Source organism: Quercus suber, unplaced genomic scaffold (assembly GCF_002906115.3).
Source record: "Quercus suber isolate HL8 unplaced genomic scaffold, Cork oak 2.0 scaffold_35, whole genome shotgun sequence".
NCBI classification, from domain to species: Eukaryota; Viridiplantae; Streptophyta; class Magnoliopsida; order Fagales; family Fagaceae; genus Quercus; species Quercus suber.
Window position 1 is genome coordinate 2088526 of NW_027069500.1, and position 23139 is coordinate 2111664.

Genomic DNA, 23139 nt, shown 5'->3' on the forward strand with positions numbered 1-23139 from the left:
CTGGATGTTTCTGCCTTGGATACGATATAATGTTATGTATGATAGATGTATGCTAGAGTTTAAGATATGATGAGATGTATGCTAGGGTTTGGGATGATATGATGCCATGTTATTTGCTAGATGTATGCTAGTGTGTGTGTGATTCTAGAATGATAAATGTTGATTATGCTTTTAATGGGATTAAGACGTAAGACATAATGAGTGGAAGTTGACCTATGAGTCGAGTTGGGTACCTAACACCTTCCCATCTCCATACCTAAACTTTAGACACGTGCTCTGATAGTAGATCAATCCTTCCACGAAGGATGCTATATTTATGGTTCCTATACCTAATCTAGGTGGTGACTCAATTTCCTTCTCTACCTCAGTCCACTTGATCGAGGTGTACTCCCCCTATTGCGCCCACACACTCCCTGCCCCCCCTCCCCCCCCCCCCCAAATGAATCAATTGTAGATGTTTTTCCATGAACTACCCACACCTTGAAATATGATTTATCATTTTTATTAATACCATTCTATTCCGGTTGGAATGGCCAGAAAATTTTGTACCAGTCCTTAAACTGGTATGAATCACCTTCTTGTTCCACCTCGGACCAAATTTCAGTTCATTCCGGCCCATTCCTGCCATTTCGGCCTGTTTCGGTGAATTTCGGCCGGTACTAAATCTACTAATAAATGCAGAAAAAATTTACCTTTTCAAGTTTTAATAGCTATTACCTAAATAGAGCCACCCATCGCAGTTCATCTCACTTCGTCCGTAGCCTCAACAACTTGGCCATCTTCAATTCTTCTTTTCTTTTGCACTTTGTCCTCTCTGTTTTCTTCTACACTTCATCCTCTCCGTTTTCTTCTTTTCTTTGTACATTTTCTTAGTTGTCCGCCGATTTGTTTACTCAGTTACCCTCCACTTTTTTTTCATTGAGCTTTGTATCTTGGCATTTCTGTTCCAATTTTTTAGTTTTGTGAGCCACTCCACATGACTAGCATTATAATAATACAATTCTAAAGGGAGTTAATAGGTTGTAAGCTTTGTGTCTTTTCCATCCTCTCTAATATATATATATATATATTTTTTTTTTGTGGTCTAGTAAATATTATTATTATATTATTTTTTGTTGAACAATATTATTGTTATTATATTTAAAAACTTGTTAGTTATTATAATAATTATTATTAATATTAAATATGGGCTTATAATTTAAGATTCATGGTAATTTTTATAGGTTTGACCAAAAATATATATATCAAAATGGTAAATATATATTATGATGGTACTTCCGAAATAGTACACCGGTATTTATCGGTATTAATCAGTACTGAAATATTCTGTTCTAATAAACAAACCGAAATGGGATCTGAAATGGTATTCATAACATTTTGATTTATAATATTATTGAAGTAATACCAATCACATTCATTATCATATTAATTTATAAATATTTTTGTGATAAAATTCATAGAAACTTTAACATTTTTCAACAACAAAAAAATTGAATGGTGTTTTTTTTTATTAAAAAAAAAAAAAAAAGATAAGAATGGTAAGTGGAGTAATACTATGTGTAGACATCACATTTTGTATCCCTTATGACTTGGGCTCCCGTTCCCAAATGATGGTAAAATTCTAAAGCCCAAGGTTGGTTTTAGGCCCAATCAAATTATGGATTGACTTGAGGAAGGTTTTTATGAAAAATATAATTCTTTTATAAATAAAATAAAGTTGTTTGTGAAAAAATAAAGGTCACAGAAACCCTAAGGCTACGTACACAAATACGCGAATGCGTATGCAAGTTTGATGTATGCGTATGCAAGTTTGATGTATGCGTATGCATACATGGACCTGCGTACGTAGCTAGGGTTCTAGAAGCTATAAAAGATAAGTTTTTTCTTACATTAAAGCTAAGGTTTGGAATGAATCCCACATCATTTGGAAACCATTCCAAACCCTCATTTTTCAACTATATAATGCCTAACATGGTATATTTCAAAAATACACAAAAAATCATAAAGGAAAACCTAAGATTCACTAGAAATAATGAATCAAAGAGGAAGTTTTTCACAACATATTCTCAAGTCAATTTTGTTTTGATTAAGACCTTTTCTAGTCTTGATCTATGAGTTTTGAAGTTTACTAATCAATTTTATTTGGTTGTGAATAGATTTGATTAAGGGAACGGTCAAAATCAAGCCAAAGTGCTTTTATTTTTGAGGTATAAGTTCTAAACCTTCTTCTTTTTTTCTTGCTATTTCTTGTTTTAATCTTTTTGTTTCCTTCGTTTTTCTTGCTTATTTGTGATATAACATGCTTGTTTAGTTTAGACTTTTCTTGCTTTATCATTCCTTGCATGCTAGGTTGTTAGTTTAAGCTTCTACTCTGTTCTGTGTTCTTGTTTTTTGGGTTAGGGTTTTTCAGGGCATGTCTGCGTGTGCATGCTTTCTGCATGCATACGTAGACTCGAAGTATGCGTACGCATACAATTGGCCTATGTACATGGGCCTATGTATGTGCACGCATACTTGTGCCCAGAAACCCTAATCTTAGTTTTTTTTTTTTACTTTTGTCTCTTTATTTCTTTCACATAATATGCCTCTGTTTTGGCCATCTTTTATGTTTTTGAGTCTTTGTTTCTCTGCTTGATTGCTTGTTTGTCTTTAACATGCTAGATTATGCTTTTCTCTAATTTTCTTTTTAATATACCATGAACATGTATTTGTATGCTCATGTATTGATTGCATAGGTACTATAGTGTAGTGAAGTAAGTAAGGTAAGTCATGCATTTACATGAACATGCATTGATTGGAGAACATGATGAATTTGAATATGTTTGGTTGAAGGATGAAATACCATGATGATATCTAGTTTGTTTGATCTTAATATACTTATGTTCCTGTTTAGATGAAGATATGTATGTTGCTGCCTTGTCCATGCTTCTGCTTGGATAAATATGGATGCTTGTTTGCTTGTTTGGATAAGTTGCCATGATAGGTGTATGCTAAGGTTTATGATAATATGAGAAGCATGGTAGATATATGTTAGGGTTTGGGATGAAATACCATGTTGTATGCTTAGATGTATGATAATGTATGTGTGTGAGTATAGAATGCAATGTTGAATGTGCCTTTAATGAGATTAAGACGTAAGACACAATGAGTGGAAGCCTACCCACAGGCCGAGCAGTTTTGGGTGCCTAACACTTTCCCAAAATTGTACATAAACTTCAAACTCATACTCTCGTAGTAAAATTAGTCATTTTCATGTAAAAGTGCTATATTTATGGTTCCTAGACCTGATATAGGTGGTGACTCCATCTTTTCTCCACCCCGGTCCACTCGGCCACGTATTCCCCTTTTCCTTTTAGGATGAAACCATTGGTGCCCACACTATGAACACAATAAAAAGACAACAATTTCACAACATTCTTAAAACATCATGCCACATCATTAAAAAAAAAAAATTAATTAGGAGATAGTGGTGGTCTCATGTGTGAGTTGGTATACTAATTTATGAATATTATAAAATTGTTGTGAATTTTTACCATGTTCTTAGCATTATTGAAAACATATACAATCGGTAAAGCACATACTATACTTTAATGTTATACCATAAATTAATTGATGCTTTTTTTAGAGTCAAATTAATAGATACTTTAATGTTATACAAATGCAAGCACACTAGTTGTAAAACACATGTTGTATATAGTGCATACACAATTAAATGGGTCCCACCCATATGTATTGTCAATTTGTCACCAACAAGTGCATAGCACTAATTGATGACCAACAGCTCTTTCGGTATGCAAATACCAACCTTTTGTTTTTCCTTTACTTCTCCTTTACTTACACTTTCACTTTCCCTTAACATTTGTTTTGGTTTCCATTTTGTTATGGTTCTGAAAAAGTGAGTTCAACATTTCTAAAAGCTCTTGCATTTGAAGTAGTGAAGAAGATCTCTCTCTTCTTCTTCTTCAGATCTTGGAGAGACAAAGATAGATCTTCAAAGAGAGAGAGAGAGAGAGGGAGAGATACTTGTTCTAGATCCTGGGTTGTATTCGAACTTGGGCTTAAGCTTTTTGATGGTTTGCACTTCCGATTTCAAACACGAAGACAAAAGGAAAAAGAAAGAGAACTCCTTCAGTGCACTATCGGATAACAGATTCAACAATAACAAGAGAAAGAGGAGAGGAGAGGAGAGGAGAGATAGAGGCAAAGTGAGAGAAAGAAGAAAGGGGCAGAGAACGAGAGACACATAAAGAGACATGGAGAAATAGAAAATAATAGGTTTTGCTAATATAGATGAAGAGATGTGAATAGGTTATGAAGTGGAGAGAGAATGTGTATGCGGGTACTCAATTTAGCCGTTTTGTGCATTTTGTAGAGCACTAATTTCCATGGGTCCCACAACTTTGCTTAAAGTTGATTTTTTGAATTGAAAAACCCATTGAGAACTTCCTTTCAAACACATTGCAAGTAGAGTTATGGAAAAATTGAGTTACAAATATGAGAATTGGGTAATGAGTTAGAGTGATAAGATTTGAGTGTTGAGATATGAAAATTGAGTATCCTCCAAACCAAACATAACCTAACTTTCCTTCTTAACTCAAATTGTCAAGCATAATATAAACAGAAAGCACAAGAGAAATAGAGTCAACAAGAAAGGAATACAAAGCTGGGGCCCAAGCCCCAGGGGGCTGGTAAGAATATTTATAGTTGAATTTAGGATTTTATTAGTACTAAAAGTATGAATTATAAGCCAAGGTGCCACGGCCCCCTTGGGCTCCCTTCCCCGTAGTTTCGTGTTTGTTGAAAAGGTAAGTTGAAATAAGTTTCCTCAAAATGTCCACAAGTTTGATTCTATCCTCTTCCTTGGAAAGTAAGTCCTTAATTGACCATCCTAGAGGCATAATGCCAAATCAATTATCATTCCATAATCTCTCTCTCTCTCTCTCTCTCTTTATATATATATATATATATTCTATCCTCTTCCTTGGAAAGTAGGTCCTTAATTGACCATCCTAGGGGCACAATGCCAATTCAATTATCATTCCATAATCTCTCTCTCTCTCTCTCTCTCTCTCTCTCTCTCTCTCTCTCCTCTATATATATATATATAATATATATACCGAAGCCTCTGAAACTCTCACAATTTCCACGCACAATATTTAAATAAAATTATCATTTTATTTAAATAAAATTATTTTTGTTTAGTCCAAACTTAACAAGGAGTAAAACTCTATCTCTTTAACAAGTCCAATTTAAACTCAAACTCATCATTATCATTTTTTAAACAAAATTATTTTTGTTTAATCCAAACTTAATAAAAAGTGAAACTCTATCTCTTTAATAAGTCTAACTTAAACTCAAACTAAAACGTTGATAATCTATATATATATATATATATAACTGAACTTTTGGTTGACCTCTCCACAATTTTCGCATTAGCATTATTTAAATAAATAAAAACAAAAATTTTGATAGGACTCAAAAAAAAAAAAAAAAAAAAAAAAAAAGAGACTCACGTAACTAAAAAAAAAAAAAAGTTAGGATTAAGAAAAAAAAAAGAGAGAAGGACTCTTGTTAGGAGTCTCTTTCCCTCCTCAAAACCTTAGCAATTAGCACCTCAAATCCCTAAACTTAACTTCACTTTAGGATTAAAAAAGAAAAGAAAAGAAATTAATGTAAAAAAAAAAAAAAACCCGCAAGCAGTCTAATTCAACTTTCTTCTTTGATTAATGAATTTTATGTCAATTTTTTTTATTTCATTATTATTAATTAAATTTCAATTCAACATATGAGGATATTTGTTTATATTGTTATTAATGAATTTTATCTTTTATGTCGAATTTTTATTTGCTTTCATATGTGTCTGAGATTTTCTTTCTATCTTATTCTTTTGTTATGTTTAGAATTGATTTTTTAGAGCATTTGGGTTAATCTCCATATTTATATTGACATTGTTTTCGTGGGTTTGGTTTTGGGTTGAAATTTCTACTAATTTTTTTTTTAATTGTACATGGCAGATAAAACATCTCTATTTTTTTGGAGAAAAATCTAAATTGCAACCTATGTCTTCTAGCTTAGGGAATGATAAATTTTTATTTGGTATGCTATATATAAATTTGTTGAATTATGTTTGGTTTTGAAGTAGAATTTGGGGATTCTATAAATTTTGAAGTTTTAAGTGTTTGGATTTTTGGTATTTGCGTCTCAGTATATTGATCTTAATTCTTCACCTTAAATGCTTTTTATTTAGTTTCATGTGATTTTTTGTTTTCCTATTAAAAGCTATGATTCTTGATTGATTAATTATTTGTTTGGATCAATTTCGATTAATTATTTGTTTCGATTCAACATAAAAGGTAATGGAATTAGGTATTATAATTTTGATATTGTTCCATGTTTTGAATTGTTATATATATATATATATTTTTTTAGATACTAATTATTTTAACACACACACGAGGAGAGGAGAAAGTCTTAAAGAAACCGACAGTGATGTATATCCAAAATGACATGAATTGTTTATATTGTTATTACTATGATAAAGTCATATTGCTACTCAAATTTGAAACTTGGTGTGTTTTCCTCATATCATGATCTTTGTTTATATATTTGCAATTTATATTAGTTTTGAGTGTGTGTGTATATATAACTATTGGGAGTTTTGTCTTATTAATTTAAGAATTATAAATTAATTTGTAGGTTTCAGTAACTATGCACTTGCAATTCGATAATGTTCAATGTTAACAACACTTTTAAATTATGGAAAAATATAGAAGTTAAATATTTCTTCATTTAAAACCAAAAATAAAATACTAACTAGCAAAATGTCTATTTACTCATTGTTGGATTTTTTTTTCAAAGTCAATAGTTTTTATGTGCATTGCATGAGTTAGCGACTAGTTTACCAAATACTTGAATCACAAAACTATGAAGAGAAATATATGTTGAATACCTATTTAGGCTATTCCCTTCCCTTATTTTTATATTTTTAAAAATATTTTTAATATTTTGATAATTGAGAGTTTTCGCAATTGGTAAAGTTTTTGGTTATCGAATAAAAAGTTTATGATTTTATAGTCCAAATCTCGCTTACACCAAAACCCATTGATATTTTAGGCCTAATGATAAAAAATAATCATCATAAAGCGGAAGCACAAGTTGAAATTAAATGTTTAAGGGGCTATTTGGATTTTTAGGTGTTGTTTGGATTTTGCCAAACTCAGTTAACAAAACTGAGTTTTGTTAACTCATATCCCAAAAACCGTAGGCCACACATGGATTATCATCATCCATGTCTTTTTTTTTTTTTTTTTTTTTTTTTTTTTTTTTTTTTCGGGTGTTGACTCAGTTAACAAAACTAAGATATTTGAGATTTGAGTTAACAAATTCGGAAACAAGAAATGTTTGTTTTCAAGTTAATGAAATATGAGTTTTGTGGCAATTTTGTAATTTTCTTCATTAAATGGGTCCCACCAACATGTTAAGTCACATCTGTGGCAGAGCAATATTGCCCAGCCAACGGCTACACCACTGTTCATTTCAGCCTTTATTTCTTTTCCCTCATTTCTCTTAACCTTCTCTTGGACTTGTGTGTTACTCTCAGCCTCCATTGTTGTTGTTTTTGAAAGGTGAGATTGCCCTCTGAAATCTCCATGATCCGGTGAGTGTGATCACTAATCTCGCTCTTCTTCTTCCACAACTCTTGGCCTTGCACGCCATTTCCCTTGGTGACAGCTCTTGGTACCAGATTCTGCTGCGACAAGCCCTTAATCTTATTACACAAAACCTTATCCCTTGATTTCCCCACAACCGAAACAAAAGGCTTCAACAAAACCCCAACAACCTCGGCCCTCATCGGAAGAAAAACCCCGAAACTCCTTCAAAAACACAGACACAACATGGTAATTAATCCCATTGCCCCTAAACTTATTGTTAGCATAAACAATGTTCTCCAACAATAAATCCACGAATTTCACACAAACACCCAAATCCCACTTCTAGGTTTTCAACAAAACAAACGAATAATGCAAAAACCTTCGAATCAAGAGATAGAACTTGTTTAACCTCAATGCATCGATGCCGGGCCATTCGCGGCGAATGGTGAGGAGAAAACAAGTCAAGTAGCGAAAGGAAAGCAATAGCGGGAGGTGGAGGAGCAGGGAGGCAGAGGAGCAGAAGAGAGAGTCTGTCGATGAGTTGAGACTGGGTCTGATTCCTCTAAACCCATTGAAAGAGAGAGAGAGAGAGATAGAGAGTGATAGTGATTTTTTTTTTTGTTTTTTTGGGTTGTGACTGGGAATTGGAAATTTTTTTTGGGTACCAAATTTTGCTGTGACAAGCCGTGGGTGTATCTTTTTGGATCTCTAACTGCCTTAATGGGTCGGGTTTTTATTTATTTTATCAACTGTAGCAAGTTTTTTTCGGCCATTCTTATGTTTGCTTCAGACATAAGAAAAATTCTAACCTTTTTTTCCGACCATTCCTTCGTGTGGGTTTTTGGAGTTGGGGACAGAGTGTTTTGTTGTAGAAAGGGCGTGAAGAGGAGAGAAGGAGACAACGCGGGTAGGCTTGGTGACCATTTTGTACACTTGATTTGCAATTGATTTTTGTGGGACCAGTGAGTGACATAAAGGTGAGTGTTAGAATTGAAAAACCCACCGAGATAGTCCGCCCAAACAACCCACCAAACTGAGTTATAGAAATTGGGGTATTTTTGAGTGATGAGTAATGAAAATTGAGTGAAGAGTGATGAGTGAACAAAAAAAATAAACCAAACAGGGCCTTAGTTTCCATAACTCATAACTCAAAAATAGTGGGACTCATGACTGAGAAGTCCATTTGGATTTTCATAACTCTATTTCCAGTTTTTGTTTTCATCACTTAATTCTCTGATTTTTGAGTGATGAGTTATGGAAATTGAAAACACATTTTAGGTATTTTTAGTTTCCATAACTCTATTTCCAATGGTATTTTGGTAATTAAACATACATGGAGGGACCTATTAGTCAGGGTCAGCTGCCACTTTTGACCTTTTTATTTTTTATTTTTTTCACTGTTATTCAGTTGTTCTTTCTTCTTTTATTTTATTTTTTATTTTTTTCACTGTTATTCAGTTGTTCTTTCTTCTTTTATTTTATTTTTCTTCCTTTTCGCTCTTGTCAGTTCGTTCTTCCTTTTTTTTTTTTTGGTTCTTCATCACATAATATTTTTGGTGTTTGCCCAATTCTTTCTTTCTTTTTTTTTTTTTTTTTTTTTTTTTTTTTACATTGGCTAGGGATTTTTTTTTTTTTTTCCACTGGGTTTGGTGAGTTTGGGTACTGGGATTAAAGGAAAAAAAAAGGTAAAAGCTGTATCAAGTTATAAGTATGGGGCCCACAAATAGTTGAAAAATTTAAATGATGATAAGTTGAGTGCTGGTGCCAAACACACTTTGTGTAGAGTGATGGAGTATTTTAAGTGATGAATGATGAATGATTAAAATTTATTGATGAGTGATGAGTGATGACAAAAAAAAAATCCAAACAGCCCCTAAGTGAGGCTTTATAGTTTTCAATATTTAAATATAGAAATCTGTTGGGTGAAATTCCTTAGCCAATGGGCACTATATTTACACCTGTCGTTGAACACGAGGCTGCACGTCAAGGGGTAAAGAGGGAAACAACTAGAGGTAAAGAAATTTGCCGGATTTTCCTTTCCCTCTTTTTTCATCCCGCTCAGACAAATTTTTGTAATTGGCTCTTTTTTTTTTCAAAGTTCGCTCCGTTTGTTTTTGTTCCCAGAAATAAAAATGAAACAGAAGATCGTGGTGCTCAAACCTTTAAACCGAAAAACCAGAACACACACAGTCACAGTCACGGTCACAGACTCACAGCGATATCGATAGATGGTCGGTGGCACGAGCATTGGCAAAACCATTTGCTCCATCTGCTACGAAGATCTCAAACCTCTCGTTGAAGATCTCCAAGCCATTTCCATCTGCGGCCATGTCTTCCACGAGCTATGGTCAGTCTCTCTCTCTCTCTCTGTGAATTGAAAATGGAAAATTCAGAGTGTGTGAAATTGATGCTTTTGTTTTGAAACCCTAGTTTACAACAGTGGTTCGAGTATTGTTCGAGCGCGAAGAAATGCAGTTGCCCCGTGTGCAAGCAAAGCTGTTCCGCGAGCAATGTCAATCGCCTCTATTTTCAGTCGGTTGGGGATTCCAACGATCCGATCCTCTCTCAGAATGTGGAAGACGAAGATCCCCGTGAATTGCGTGGTCAAGTTCAGAGATTGGAGGTCAAGGTCAAGGGGCTTAGCTCGCTTTTAGAGCGCCAGGGAAAGGAGCTCAAAGATGTAAATGGCCAGGTAAATTCAATTGCTTTTTGGATACTTAAAATATTGGTGTCATTTCCGGTATTGAAGAAATTAGGGTTGGTATTTCATTATTATTATTATTATTATTATTTTTTGTTGATTTTGTTTGGCTGTGATTAGTATTTGGTTTGGCTTGATTGGAATTTTTCATTTCTTAAGACTTCGAACTTTGAAGGACAGATATAACTTATAACATACTACCATGTGTGAATTTTTTCTGGTAGGTGATTTCTCAGTGATTTGGTTGGTTGCTGAGAAATCTAGGAAGCATGGACATGGACACGGGCACAACATGGTTACATGAGTGATTTCTGAAAAAATATAACATGAAATGACAGGTACGACACGGGTACAACACTGGTATGACACTCTAAATGAAGTGTTCGTGCTTCCTAGTGAGTAACATAGGGGCTTGAAGTAGATTAAATATAAAATTTTGTATACTTAGTTCAATTGAGGTCGGTTTTATCGAATTATTATTATTAATTTTCTAGAGATGGCAATAAGGATAGCATAAACCTAAAAAAAAACTGTTTTCTATTCTCCTCAGGCTTCCCCTATTATCTAAAGGAGGATTTATGAATCTGAACTGCTTGGTTGAAAAGTTTAAAATGGAGGAGTAGCTCGAGTTATAACTTATTTGATATTTTCTAATCTGTAAGAAAACCCACTTGAAGTGTGCCTATTATGAAGTATATAGCTTGATTGAGCTGGGTTTTTCATTATTAGGACACTGGAGGAAGGGATATAATTCATTCTTTTGGTTTCAAGAAATTACATAGGACAAATTTGGGAAATTTGATTATGTGTGCTTGTGGTGGGTTTAGGGTTAGGAGAATTTGTGGATCTAGGGTTTAAATTGTTGAAAAAAGGGTGAGGTTGTGTTAGTTATTAAAAGTTAGTCTGATGACTATTAGATAGGAATATGTATTTGGGGTTTTAGGGTTTTGAACACACTTCCAACAAGCTTCAGTGCTCAAAACACTCAACGTTTTTATTAATAAAATTTTGTTTATCCCCTCAGTACATTGAGTACGAATATATATAAGGACTCATTAATAGTAAACTAAAGACCTAATTAGAAACTAATTTGGACTCAAAGAAAATAAAATGTAAGATACTTGGGATCTCTTAGAAAATTTTAAACTCAACTAAACTACTAAAATACCCTTAATTTGTTGGGATGGAAAGTACAATTTTGCCCTAGAATTCGACTTTTAAAATAAAAGGCAAAATTGAAAATTGTTTTAACCTTAAGACACATAACTATTAACTAGACTCTTAAAACTGCAAGACTTTTACTTCAATTGGATTTGACATGTCCCATGCAAAAATAGTGAATAGGGGAGTTTACAAGTAGTAACAAAAACTTCTATGTCTGTGTCATTCTCTCTTGGTTGGAAAAAAGTCAGTCTTGAGTTTTAAAGTGTTGACATATAAGAACTTTTGAACATGAAATATGCAACAGCTCTTTAGTCAACTTTGGAGGTATCAAGGAGAGAAACTTTTTCTTTCCCGCCATATCATTACATTCATTTGAAACAATAAAATCAATAATTGGAGGTCTATCAACTTACAATCGTTCTTGAGTTGATCTATTGTAGCAACATGAATATCTTTCTTGGTTTTTACTTTTCAGTGAGCAAAATTATGCTCACCTTGCCCCTTTATGATCTACATTGTCATTGTAGTGCATTACTTTATCTATTCTTGTAGTTGGACTTGTGAATAATAAGGCTGATTTCTCTCTTTAATGCCACCTTAAGACATTAAATTTGAACCAATGCACAATTGAAGTTGTTGTGTAAGTAAATTTGTAGAGCTGCATCCATCAGATTTTGAAAGGGTAACAAGTGAAATTTTTGCCAAGAATGGGGATATACTTGGGTCTAAATCAGAATATATACGTTCTTGATTGGTTGTTATAGCAGTATATTTCTCCAAAATTGCAATTGCCTGTTTATCCAATGTTTCTCGCAGAGTAGACAAATCTTCTAGCTTTGCTTCTATGGAACACACCATTCCATTCAATTATTGTAATTTTTTTCTTGATTTCTACAAACTTTTGAGAAAAAGTGATAAAGGAGAATCTAAGCCCAACAAAGAAAAAAATCCCATTAGTCTAATGTATTTTATTTCTGTATGTTATATTTAAATATTTTAAAGGGTTACTAGCATGTGAGTGACTTTTAATGAAGTTGTATGGCTAAGATTTAATTGTTTTTATGTGTAAGATGAAGGGTCAGGATTTTAGGGTTTCTAAACCCTACTATAAATACTCTTTTGAGTCATTGTAGGCAGTCTTTTCTTATCCATTTCATAAAATTCTAAATTTTTATATTTCTTGAGTTCTTTGAGCATAGAAATTGATATTTGATTGTTAAAACTTCAATCTTTTTATCTTTTTTCTTTGTTTGAATCTAGACCCTTCTCCTACACTAGATCTAAGTTCTTACCGCATCAAGTGGTATTGGAGTGAAAGATCCTAGATCTAAGCCTCAAAATTCAGATTTGAGTCAAAGGTTGCAATGTTAAGCTATGGTTGATCGTGGTAGAGGTTGTTGGGGGTAGAGGAAATCAAGCCAACATATAGAGATGGTTGGGATTAGGTGTATGATTGAAAATTTATTGGTAAAAGTTCTTCAACAACGGGAACTAGTGAGAACCTGCATGGAGATTCCAAAAGGCGACCATGAATCATGGGACATACCAGACAATTGTATTGAGGATGAGAATGATGATATAGAAGAAGAAAAATTCCTTTCATGATGCTGGACATGTAGAACATGCAGCACAAGGCGGATTGAAGGAATTGAAAGATGAAACTTTTGAAAGAATTTGTGTCATAAAATTGGATTCTCCACCAATTTATGAAGGTTATCTTGAAGAGTATAGTCAAGGAAACAAATTTGGGCTTTATGAAGATAAAGTCATATACACCAAGATGAGCCCATAACCCTCACTATGGATGAGACTTTCTCTCTTCAAGTAGAAGAGACCGTTGGTTTTGTCTAAAATCATTCAATAGTAGAAAGGTTCCTCTTGATGAATGGAGCTTTAATCTCCTAGAACTTGAACATGTTCAACACGATGGTTTTACTGGGTCTTTTTGATAATTTGATAATTTACTTTTTTAGATAAAAGAAAATAGGATAATTCGATAGTTGGGAAATGGAGGATTTGAATATGGGACATTTTTGTTGAAAATACTAGGAAGCCCTAGTTGAGCTACAAGACTCTTGTCAGTTTTTTCTCAAATTTTCTAGGAAGTTAATCTTACATAGGAAAGATTAATAGAGAACTTTATCGATTATTTTTGGGAAGATTTTGTTGAATGAGAATTATAGAGGTGAACAAGAAGTATGTAGAGTGATGTTAGGTAAACTTTGTGGAAGAGGCAATTTGACGTTTACAAATCTATGCATGGATTCCTCTTTTGTTTTGTTTTGTTTTTTTGTTTTGTTTTGTTTTGTTTTGTTTTGTTTTGTTTTTTTTTGTTTTGTTTTTTTTTTTGTTTTTTTTTTTGTATCACACCATGGCTAAAAAGGTCAAGAGTCCGAATTTGTTCAACAAGATATATTAAGAGTGAGAAAAGATTAATAAGAAGCATATTGATTCAACTTGTCTTGCAGAGGAGAATAGGATGGAAAGGATTGGTTTGACATCAAAGAGATCTAGGTAGGGATGGTTTGAACTCAAGGATGAGTTCTTCTCCAACTTGGAGAGAATTGATGCAAGAGAATTTAAGCCGAACAAAGAAAAAAGGGCCATTACTCCATTGTATTTTATTTCTCTATGTTATGTTATGTTATTATTATTATTATTATTATTTTTTTTTTTGATAGTTAATTATAATTTTATTGAAATGAGACTACTTTGTGGGGAAAGACGAAGTAGCCTAAAGAATTACAATTGATAAAATATCTACATATGAATCGAGTCTATGAAGGATTGAATAAAGTTATTATTTGTGAGACTCAATACAAGAGACCACACATAAAGAGAACTAATGAAGTATGCTTGCAATTGAGTTGAAAAACACTCCATATCCTCAAAAGTACGTCGTTTTTTCCCTCCATAAAGTTTGCATTGAACATAAAGGAACAAGATTCCAAATATTAAGTTCCCTATGCTACCACTCACATAATAAATCAAGAACCTTCTTCAGTAATACCCACCAAATCCCAAACATCCTAAATGCAATACTCCACAACTCTAAAGATACACTACAAAGAATCAAAAGGTGGTCCATAGTCTTTATACTACTATGGCACATACAACACCAACTCACCATTTAAATAACCCCTGTTGATAAGGTTCTCACAAGTAAAGATTTTTTCCCTGAGCCAATGTCCACACAAAAAAGTAAACTCTCAGAGGAGACTTGACACTCCATATGGCTTTTCAAGGGAAAGGCATAGGGGTTGAGCCTTGTAATGTCTCATAAAAAGAATGCATGGTGAAATCCCCATTACTCTTTAGCTTCCATCTCATCCTATCATTCCCCTCATCAATGGGAATATGAGATTCTAACAGATGGCAAAATGAAGCCACCCTATCAATCTTCCAATCATTAAAATTTCTCATGAATTCCACACGCCAACTCCTCCTCCCCCTCCTCCTACCTATCCAGTAATAATTCTATAGAAGCATTCTTATTCACAACAATTTCAAACAGTATTGGAAACATCAACTAAGGTTGATCCCAACACCAACAATCATGCCAGAATTGAATTTGACTACCCGAGCCCACATCAAACTAAATGCACTGTAAAAAATGATTTCCCCTCATTCTAATACTCTTCCATAACCCACAACCATGAGTGCCTTGAACAGGTCTCGAGTACCATCCATTCCACTCCTTCCCATACTTCACATTAACTACCGTGTCTCCACAATTTGTTTTCCTTTAACCCAAACCTCTATAACCACTTTCCCAATAAAGACTGATTGAAAGTAGTAAGTTTTTGAATCCTCAACCCTTCACTAGCTAAAGGAGTGCACACCTTATCCCATCCAACCAAGTGGTATTTGAACTCCTCTCCTAAACCACCCTACAATTTTTTTTTTTTTCTCTGTAACCTCTCTATTCTATTTGCCACACTAGTGGGAATGATGAATAAAGATAAATAATATGCAGGCAAGCTCGAAAAAGTGCTCTTTAATAACGTCAACTTCCCCCTTTAGATAAATACATCCTCTTCCAACTAGTTCGACGATGTTCAAATTTCTCCAAATTCCAAACTGTCATCAAAGCACCTAATAAGTCAGTGGGTCTTGCTTGGCTCTGTGGCGGAAGTATTATTTTGTTGGAGTCATTGGCTTGGGAAACGTAATTCAGATATTTGAAATTTAATTCCAAGTTGTTTGATGTGAATTATTTGGACAGAATGGAATCGTCATTCCTTTGAAGATTTTGAGAAGTCGTTGGTTGAGTTAAAAGGCTTGTGTTAGCGTAGCCTTTTTGATCGGTCTCAGTGCTGGGGTTTTACAAATTGTTCTTCTCCTTTACAGTTTTTCTCTTCTCTTAGTTTAGTCTCTTGATTGTTTCTCTATTTGTTTTCTATTTTGTGTTTTGTTGTTGTTCATCTTCATGAACTGTAATGCCCCAAATCCATATAATAATATAGTCCATTAACTAACATAGCTCCAAATGAAGTCTTTAATCTATGGATCCAATGATCATCCACAAAAAGAGATTCCACTATTCTAATCTGAAAGGGTGGAGAAAGAGAGGATGTCTCTCAAACATAATAATAGTATCATTGAAAAAATATAATCTCTACAAAACATTTACACATAGTTTTAACAATAATATAATATATTATGTAAAACTGTTAGAAATGAAATATTTAACTATAACACTGAAATCAATAAATAAAATAGTAACCATTTTAGTTGGCCAAAATACGCTAAATAGGTAGAAACAATATAATATAGAAATAAACAACACTTAACCTTGTGTTGGCAAATGTTGCAGATTGTCTAGCTGACCATTTGAAAATGATTTCTCTATCTTTAAAAATATTTATAAATTTTTCACCATATAAATCATAAAATATATACTTATAGAAAGAACTTTTACATAAAAGGTTCACTTTTTTGCAAAGCTTCTTTTAAAAGTATACATATATACAATACAATATCTCGAGAGGAATCATGTTCTAAAGTCTACTTACCTCAAATCACCAAAACATGTTTGGCCTTAACTATCCAGAGCAATGTCACTAGAACCTAATACAGAAATAAATAACTTATTAAGTGCTACGAATTCCACTACTAATTAAAAATCCTCTTACTAAAATATAATAATAAACCATCCATCATGAATATCAAAAACTGAATTTGGGTAAAATGAATTTCTCATTAAATAAAATCTGGTGACTTTGTTTATATACACGGTGAGGCTTCAGCCCAAAACAGAGCAACTAACTAACTGCCTAAACTAACGAAACAGAAAAGCTAACAAACTACAACTTGTGCCATGTGTAGATACTAAACAGATATTTACAGGATAACCAAAAGCTACAAGTCGTTTTATACAAGTATGACTTAGCTACTGTACAAGAATAACTAAGCTACTGTCGTTTCTGCAGCTTTCTTTTCTTTCATGTGGCATTTTCTGCAGCTGGCATCTTCTTCAATTACTTCTTGCTTTGCCTGTTCTGCATTTAGTTTCTGTTTGTCTTCAATCTTCATTTGTTTTACTTGCTCTGCATCTGACTTGTGTTTGCTATGACCTTGATAATGAAGCTCTTGCTTTAGTGGTATAAAGGTTCTGTATGACTTTGTATCAAACCTAACATTCTTATGTATAAACCATTAGTTGTACTTTGTAATATTCAATCAGACCTACCCTTAGTACATGCTAAACATGCATATAGAAACCCAAGAAAAGTTGTGATGATAGCCGAAATAGTAATGTATCATTCGATTTAAATCTATTGGACATGAACCTATTATGATCTCCTATCAATCATCCATCTTAGTAAAGTATCTTATCCAGCAATATTAACACATGCTATAACAGATTGAATCAACTTCAACGAATAGCAAAAATACAGCCGTCTCACTCAGGAAAAATAAGAAGATTTCCTTTCACGTGGTTGATTTAATAGGATCCAGTAATTATATATAACAGCAGGGACACGTTAGGGTTTAACTACAATTACTAAAACAACCTTAGTTAAGCTTCTCTAATGTCTAATTTGTCCCTCTAAAATTACACTCCAATTCAGTCTAGGAAGACCAATCCCACTCCAATTAGTACTTCTTCAATAAAATCAGCCAAGTAGTTACGTATACCAACTACACTAACCTAATAAAACAAACTTGTGAATTCACTTAGATTTGCAGGAACTTAAAAACAAGGCGTGAGATTTCCCTTCAACTATTACTCTAATTTGTTTTAACATCAAATAACTATATATATATATATATATAAACGAAATGCTATTCTTTGAACTGGGTATTACATGAACACATTGTATGTTTCTTTTTTTTGACATCATCAATAATAGTACTCATATTACCTATCAAAAAAAGGGTTTTGATGGTTAAAAGAAAAGGTTTAATTTGGAGTTGTGAGGAAGAAAAGAAAAAATAGCATTTTATGATGAGCAACACCTGTGAACAACACCACAAGAAAGAAGAGAGGAAAAGAGAGAAGAGAAGGGAGAAAAGAACGCACAGAGGCCAACATGCCTCAATGTTCAAGATACTCTGATACATTATTAAAAAACTCCATCTAACCCTTGAGTACAAATATATTATTTTACTCTATTTTATCATTCAATTTTAATTACGTTATTAAAATTTTTTATTTAGTTTACATATAATTCTTGATTAAGCCATTCATTGCATGGGCACAATGCTAGGTTTAAGTAAAAATCCCAAATTAAAAATTGTTTTAACCCTATGACACGTATAACTTGACCTTTAAAACCTTATGTCAACTGGACTTCACATGTGGGTCCCATAAAATAAAACTTGAATAGGCAAATTTGCGAAATAGTAAAAATTAATCTTTTATGACTGACAAGAAAGGTGGAGCAGAACAGAAAAATAAATCTCTACAATTGCTAATATGAACTTACATTAGGAAACATGGAATGAAACAACCATTAATTTATTTGCTTCAATTTTTCCAACAATAAAGCAGGTAACTGGTTGGTTGAAGCCATAGAAACGTAGTCCTCTGCTTTAAAACTTGTTCTCCTGCAAACATTCCTGGTCCTAACTTCAAACATGAATCAATAAGTTGTCTTGATTTCATCTCCTTTGTTTCTGACCAAATTTGGAGTTTTAAGTATATTCTTCTGACTTCAACAGTTACGGCTATTGTTTTCATGTGGTTCTTATGAGGAAACTCTTTTCTTTTCTAGTTGTGTTCTTGCAAGGAGCTGGCAAAACAGGAAGCAGCATTAAAGAATGAAGCCTTGAAACAAAGAACATCCATGCAACAGATGCTTCATATGAAATCTGAGGTGAAGCTTTCTCTTTTCTGGTTTCAGTAAATTTATGAGACTTTATATTGAAGTGTTGGTCAATTCTGTCACAGGAGCTTGAAAAATCAACATTGGAACGCTTGAGGTTGCAAGAAAAGAATATGTCCTTGGCCAAAGAGCTTGCAGCATTCAAGTTGTGAGTGCATTTGCACTATGTGCAAATAAATTTTCAATTTTTGGTTGATACATACATACATACATATATATATATATGTAAAATTTATTTGTTGTTAAAATGGTTATATGGTTCACAATCTAGGGTATCTGATCTGGATCTTGATGAGGGGGAGGTTCTAAAGCTTGCCTCGTTTGGTAATGGCGCCAACAATAAAGATACCATAGACATTCTACGGAAATCCTTGGTCATGCGTAATAGGTAGGGTATCTACCACCATTTTGCAATTTGATTCAATGCATGGAGAGAAAATTGATCTAGTTCTTGTTGAGTGCTTATTCTCAAATGAACTTTATTGATTTGACAGCCTTATAGGTTGACAGATGATATTCATAGCCTTGTTCTTGTGTAATATTTGTTTGTACAATAATAACAAAATAATTGTTTATTACCCTTATGTTCTTTCTCATTTATATCTCTGCTGGCCATTTTCTGATAGGAGTTACAAAGAATTGATGGCCAAGTGCAACCTCCTTGGAAGAGGAGAGGCTCGTTTTGGTAAAAAACTTGAGAAGGCTAAAGAGAAAATAAATATATTAAAGGTAAGTCCATGATGAGATTGTAGGTGAATCTCATTTTGGTGAGCGGTTTCTAATTCAACTTTTTGTTTGTTCATTACCAGACAAGGCTACAAGAATTGGAGACTGCTCTTGAAGTAAAAGATAATGAAGTTCTAAGGTCGCTAAAAGCTTCAAAGAAAAGTAGTTCCAAAAGGGTTATTCAGAATGCTGTGAATTGTAACTCTAGTTCCAATCCTTTGCCTGCCAATAATTTTCCATCTGAAGATCAAGAGAAGCATCTTTCTGGATCCAAGCTTACTTCAGATCAGACAGGAAGCCTGACTAGTAATCCATTGTGTTCTAGGAAACTGGAAAAGTTCAGTTTCACTAACCATATGAAATCTAATAAAAAAGGTACAAGCGCCATGGTTCTTGACAAAGGGAGAGATGATTACTTCTTAATAGATGAGGATCCTTCAAAATTTTCTACAGTTCCTTGTGTACTATCAAATCCTGATTCTAGATGTCAAATTGGTGAAGATGTAACTGAGCAGACCACTACTCCATTAAGGTCAGAGGAAGCTTCTGACTTGAACAAAGAAACTAAAGTTCATAGACTAGATAACTTGGTAGGACATTTGGGTTCAAAAACGGGTATCAATAATGATATGGGAAAGACTCATGCTACTCTGGATAAGGATGTGATATTGGTTCCTGATGATGTGACAGAGGTTGAACCCATGCTTAACATTCGAAAGGAGTCTCCATCCCCACTACCACTTTCTGAACCAGGTACTATATTGGTGCAATTTGAGTTTGGATAGAGCCGGACATCATGAAATAATTAACATTTTAGATGATTGGTAACTAGAGCTATAAGCTTATTATTTACTCTCTTTATGTATTACAAAATCCTTCAGGGGACGTATGTTTTTCTGGTGGATTTCTTGGCCCTGATGGAACAAATAGGTATTTGGGTAAATGGTGCAAGAGAGGCCTGAGCAAGGAATCAAACACAGGTAATTTGATTGCTGTTGGAGCTGATGGTAGAGGTGGTAGAATCAAAGTTCTGAGATCCTTGAGCCAATCTTCACTGGTGGGTTCATGCATTCATTTCTTTTGTTTAATTTATTTTTGTACATTATTGAAACATCCATATTATCTATCAGTTTAATGGAATCCTTGGATGTGTTTCTTTAACTTTATTTTTGTCATGCTCATGGAGCCATTTATTTATGTTAATATCTGCTGGTTCACAACTTAATAAATGTTAGGCATGGGGGAGTCTTTGTTTTGGAATGTGCCTCCAATTTTTATTTTCAGAAAGGAATTTGTTTTTCTTATCTGCCAGTAATTTTTCTTTTTAAAGGCTTTATAATTGTATCATCACCAGGGTATAGGTTAATGGAAGAGATGTGTATATGAGACGTCTGTAGACTGTAGGGTTTCTAGAAATGTGAGTGTAGGGATTCTGAGGAAGCATAGGATTAGGCTCTGTTCGATGGCTTAGGATGTTGTCAAATATGAAATTAGAGTTTCCCCATGACATAGCCACTTGGAGTAACGTATCAATTTGGGTGTTGTATATTTTTGTCCCTTTTTATTTCTCTATGATTTTAGTGGATTATCTCAGCAATGTATGAATTTAGGGGTTTTGCCAAACCAAGTAAAAAAATTTCACTTTTTGTGCATGTGTTTTGTTATTTATTTACGTGATATCCATATTCATTTTGTTAGATTAGCCTCAACGCTACCTATGTTCTGTTTTGGCAGGATGGTAAGGAGACTTCAGTAGGGGCAAAGAGGTTCAAGTCTGGAGCCAAAACAAATAATTCTCAGTCGTCACAAGGGTGCTTGCAAATAGAACACTTCTTTGGAAGGGTGGTCAATAATTAAGGGCTCGTTTGGTTTAGAGATAGCTCAGTATTCATATCTTAGTTTTTATAACTTAGTTTTCAAAACTCATAACTCAGTTCTCAATTTTTGAAAACACCCATTTGCTCTTACCTGCTTCCATCATTCTAACTCAAATTTTTGAGTTTTGAGTGATGGAAACAAGTGTTGAAAACCAAGCCAAACACAATTTTTTGTGAGACCCATGTGTTTTGAGAACTCAGTTATGAAAACTGAGTGATATGATCCAAAAACCCATTCATCCAAAAGTGTTCAGAGTTTGCATATTATAGGTCTTAGTTTCTCATTAATGTCGATTTCCTGTGGCCAAGAAGAAAAAGGCAGAATTCATTTGTTAGGCTTTCCAGAAAACTAGAAGAGGGGAAAATGATGACAAAGCAAATAGCATTTTTTTTCCCCTTTCTATTGAGTTCGTTTCATCCCGCTTATCAGAATGGGATCGAAAAGTGATCCATTTGTAGGGCTCACTGCCTTCCGAGATTTGATCAAGTGGCTAAGGGTTATCCCTCTTCTTAGGCTGTCCTTAGATTCCGCCATGCACCGAAGTCCTAGTCTTTGGACAATTAATTTTGTTATTTACTTGGATTTGGTTTATAGGATCACAATGAAATAGTTTGTTAATTGTTAAACCTTATTTTTTTCGATAGAGTTAATGATTATAAACTGGAACAAAAGTTCTTTTATTATTATTTTATTTTATTTTAAAATTTTTTTAAAAGATAATCTAGAAAATGAACTTGCTGACCCAATTGGATGGACCATTTTGTTAGCGATTTTGGTTACCCATGATGAAATAAAACATTTGTGGATTTGACTAATTTATTTGAACTTTTCAAAAAAAAGGTTGTCAAAGTTCGGATTTTATATAAGATTGTGAGAGGTAATTAGGGTTGTGGATCATAACATTTTACAAATTTTCTGATATAAAGTAAAAAAAAAAAAATTTGGTAACAAATGTATGTTAAATAATCGCATAAATTATAAATTCACCTATAAAGAAACAAAGATTTTTGCATCAATATGATATAATTTGAATATCATACATTGTTATTTTTATATCAACCAAATGAAAATACTTTTTTTTTTTTTTGAGAAACCAGCCAATCCGACTGGGCCTTTATTAAATTTAAAAAAAAAATGCTTCAAGGAACATCAAAATCAATTAACTGGGAAATGTCTGTAGGTAAGTCACCCAACCATTCTCGATATCTGGCCAAACATTTGGCCTTCTTAGCTAACGCATCCGCAACCACATTACAAGACCGATGAACAAAAGCAAATTGAACAGATTGGAAAACAGAGACTAAGGAGCGAATGTCGTCAACAATATCTCCATATGAGGTCAGAATCGGGTTTTCTTGGACATTAGCATTAATAACTGAAACTGAGTCTCTTTCGAAGATAACGTTCTGTAGGTCCTTTGTAGCAGCAAACATCGCAATGTATTTAAAAAGTTCAACAAATGTTTAAAATACAAACACAGAAACATTGCATGATATTGTAATTCGAGCAATGTATAAACATTAAGCCTAACCAAATACACCGGTTAATTTTTTCACTCTCTAATATACAAACAATGAAAACTATTATCTAACATAAGCAAACTTTGATACAATTAGATTTTGTGAAATATGATCAAATGATATACGAATTATTTCACCAATTAATACATGAAATAGAAGTTTTAAGA

General features: G+C 33.4%; 1 protein-coding gene across 1 annotated transcript; it reads left to right on the forward strand.

Moving 5' to 3' along the window:
• Positions 1 to 9644: 9644 nt before the first annotated feature.
• LOC111986764 (uncharacterized) lies at positions 9645 to 22138 on the forward strand. Its single transcript, XM_024018444.2, has 9 exons — positions 9645 to 9999; positions 10083 to 10344; positions 18738 to 18839; positions 18914 to 18996; positions 19120 to 19236; positions 19475 to 19577; positions 19658 to 20327; positions 20456 to 20631; positions 21309 to 22138. The coding sequence occupies exons 1-9, from the start codon at positions 9881 to 9883 to the stop codon at positions 21429 to 21431; spliced, it is 1755 nt and encodes a 584-aa protein (XP_023874212.1). The 5' UTR covers positions 9645 to 9880; the 3' UTR covers positions 21432 to 22138.
• The last annotated feature ends 1001 nt before the right edge of the window (positions 22139 to 23139 follow it).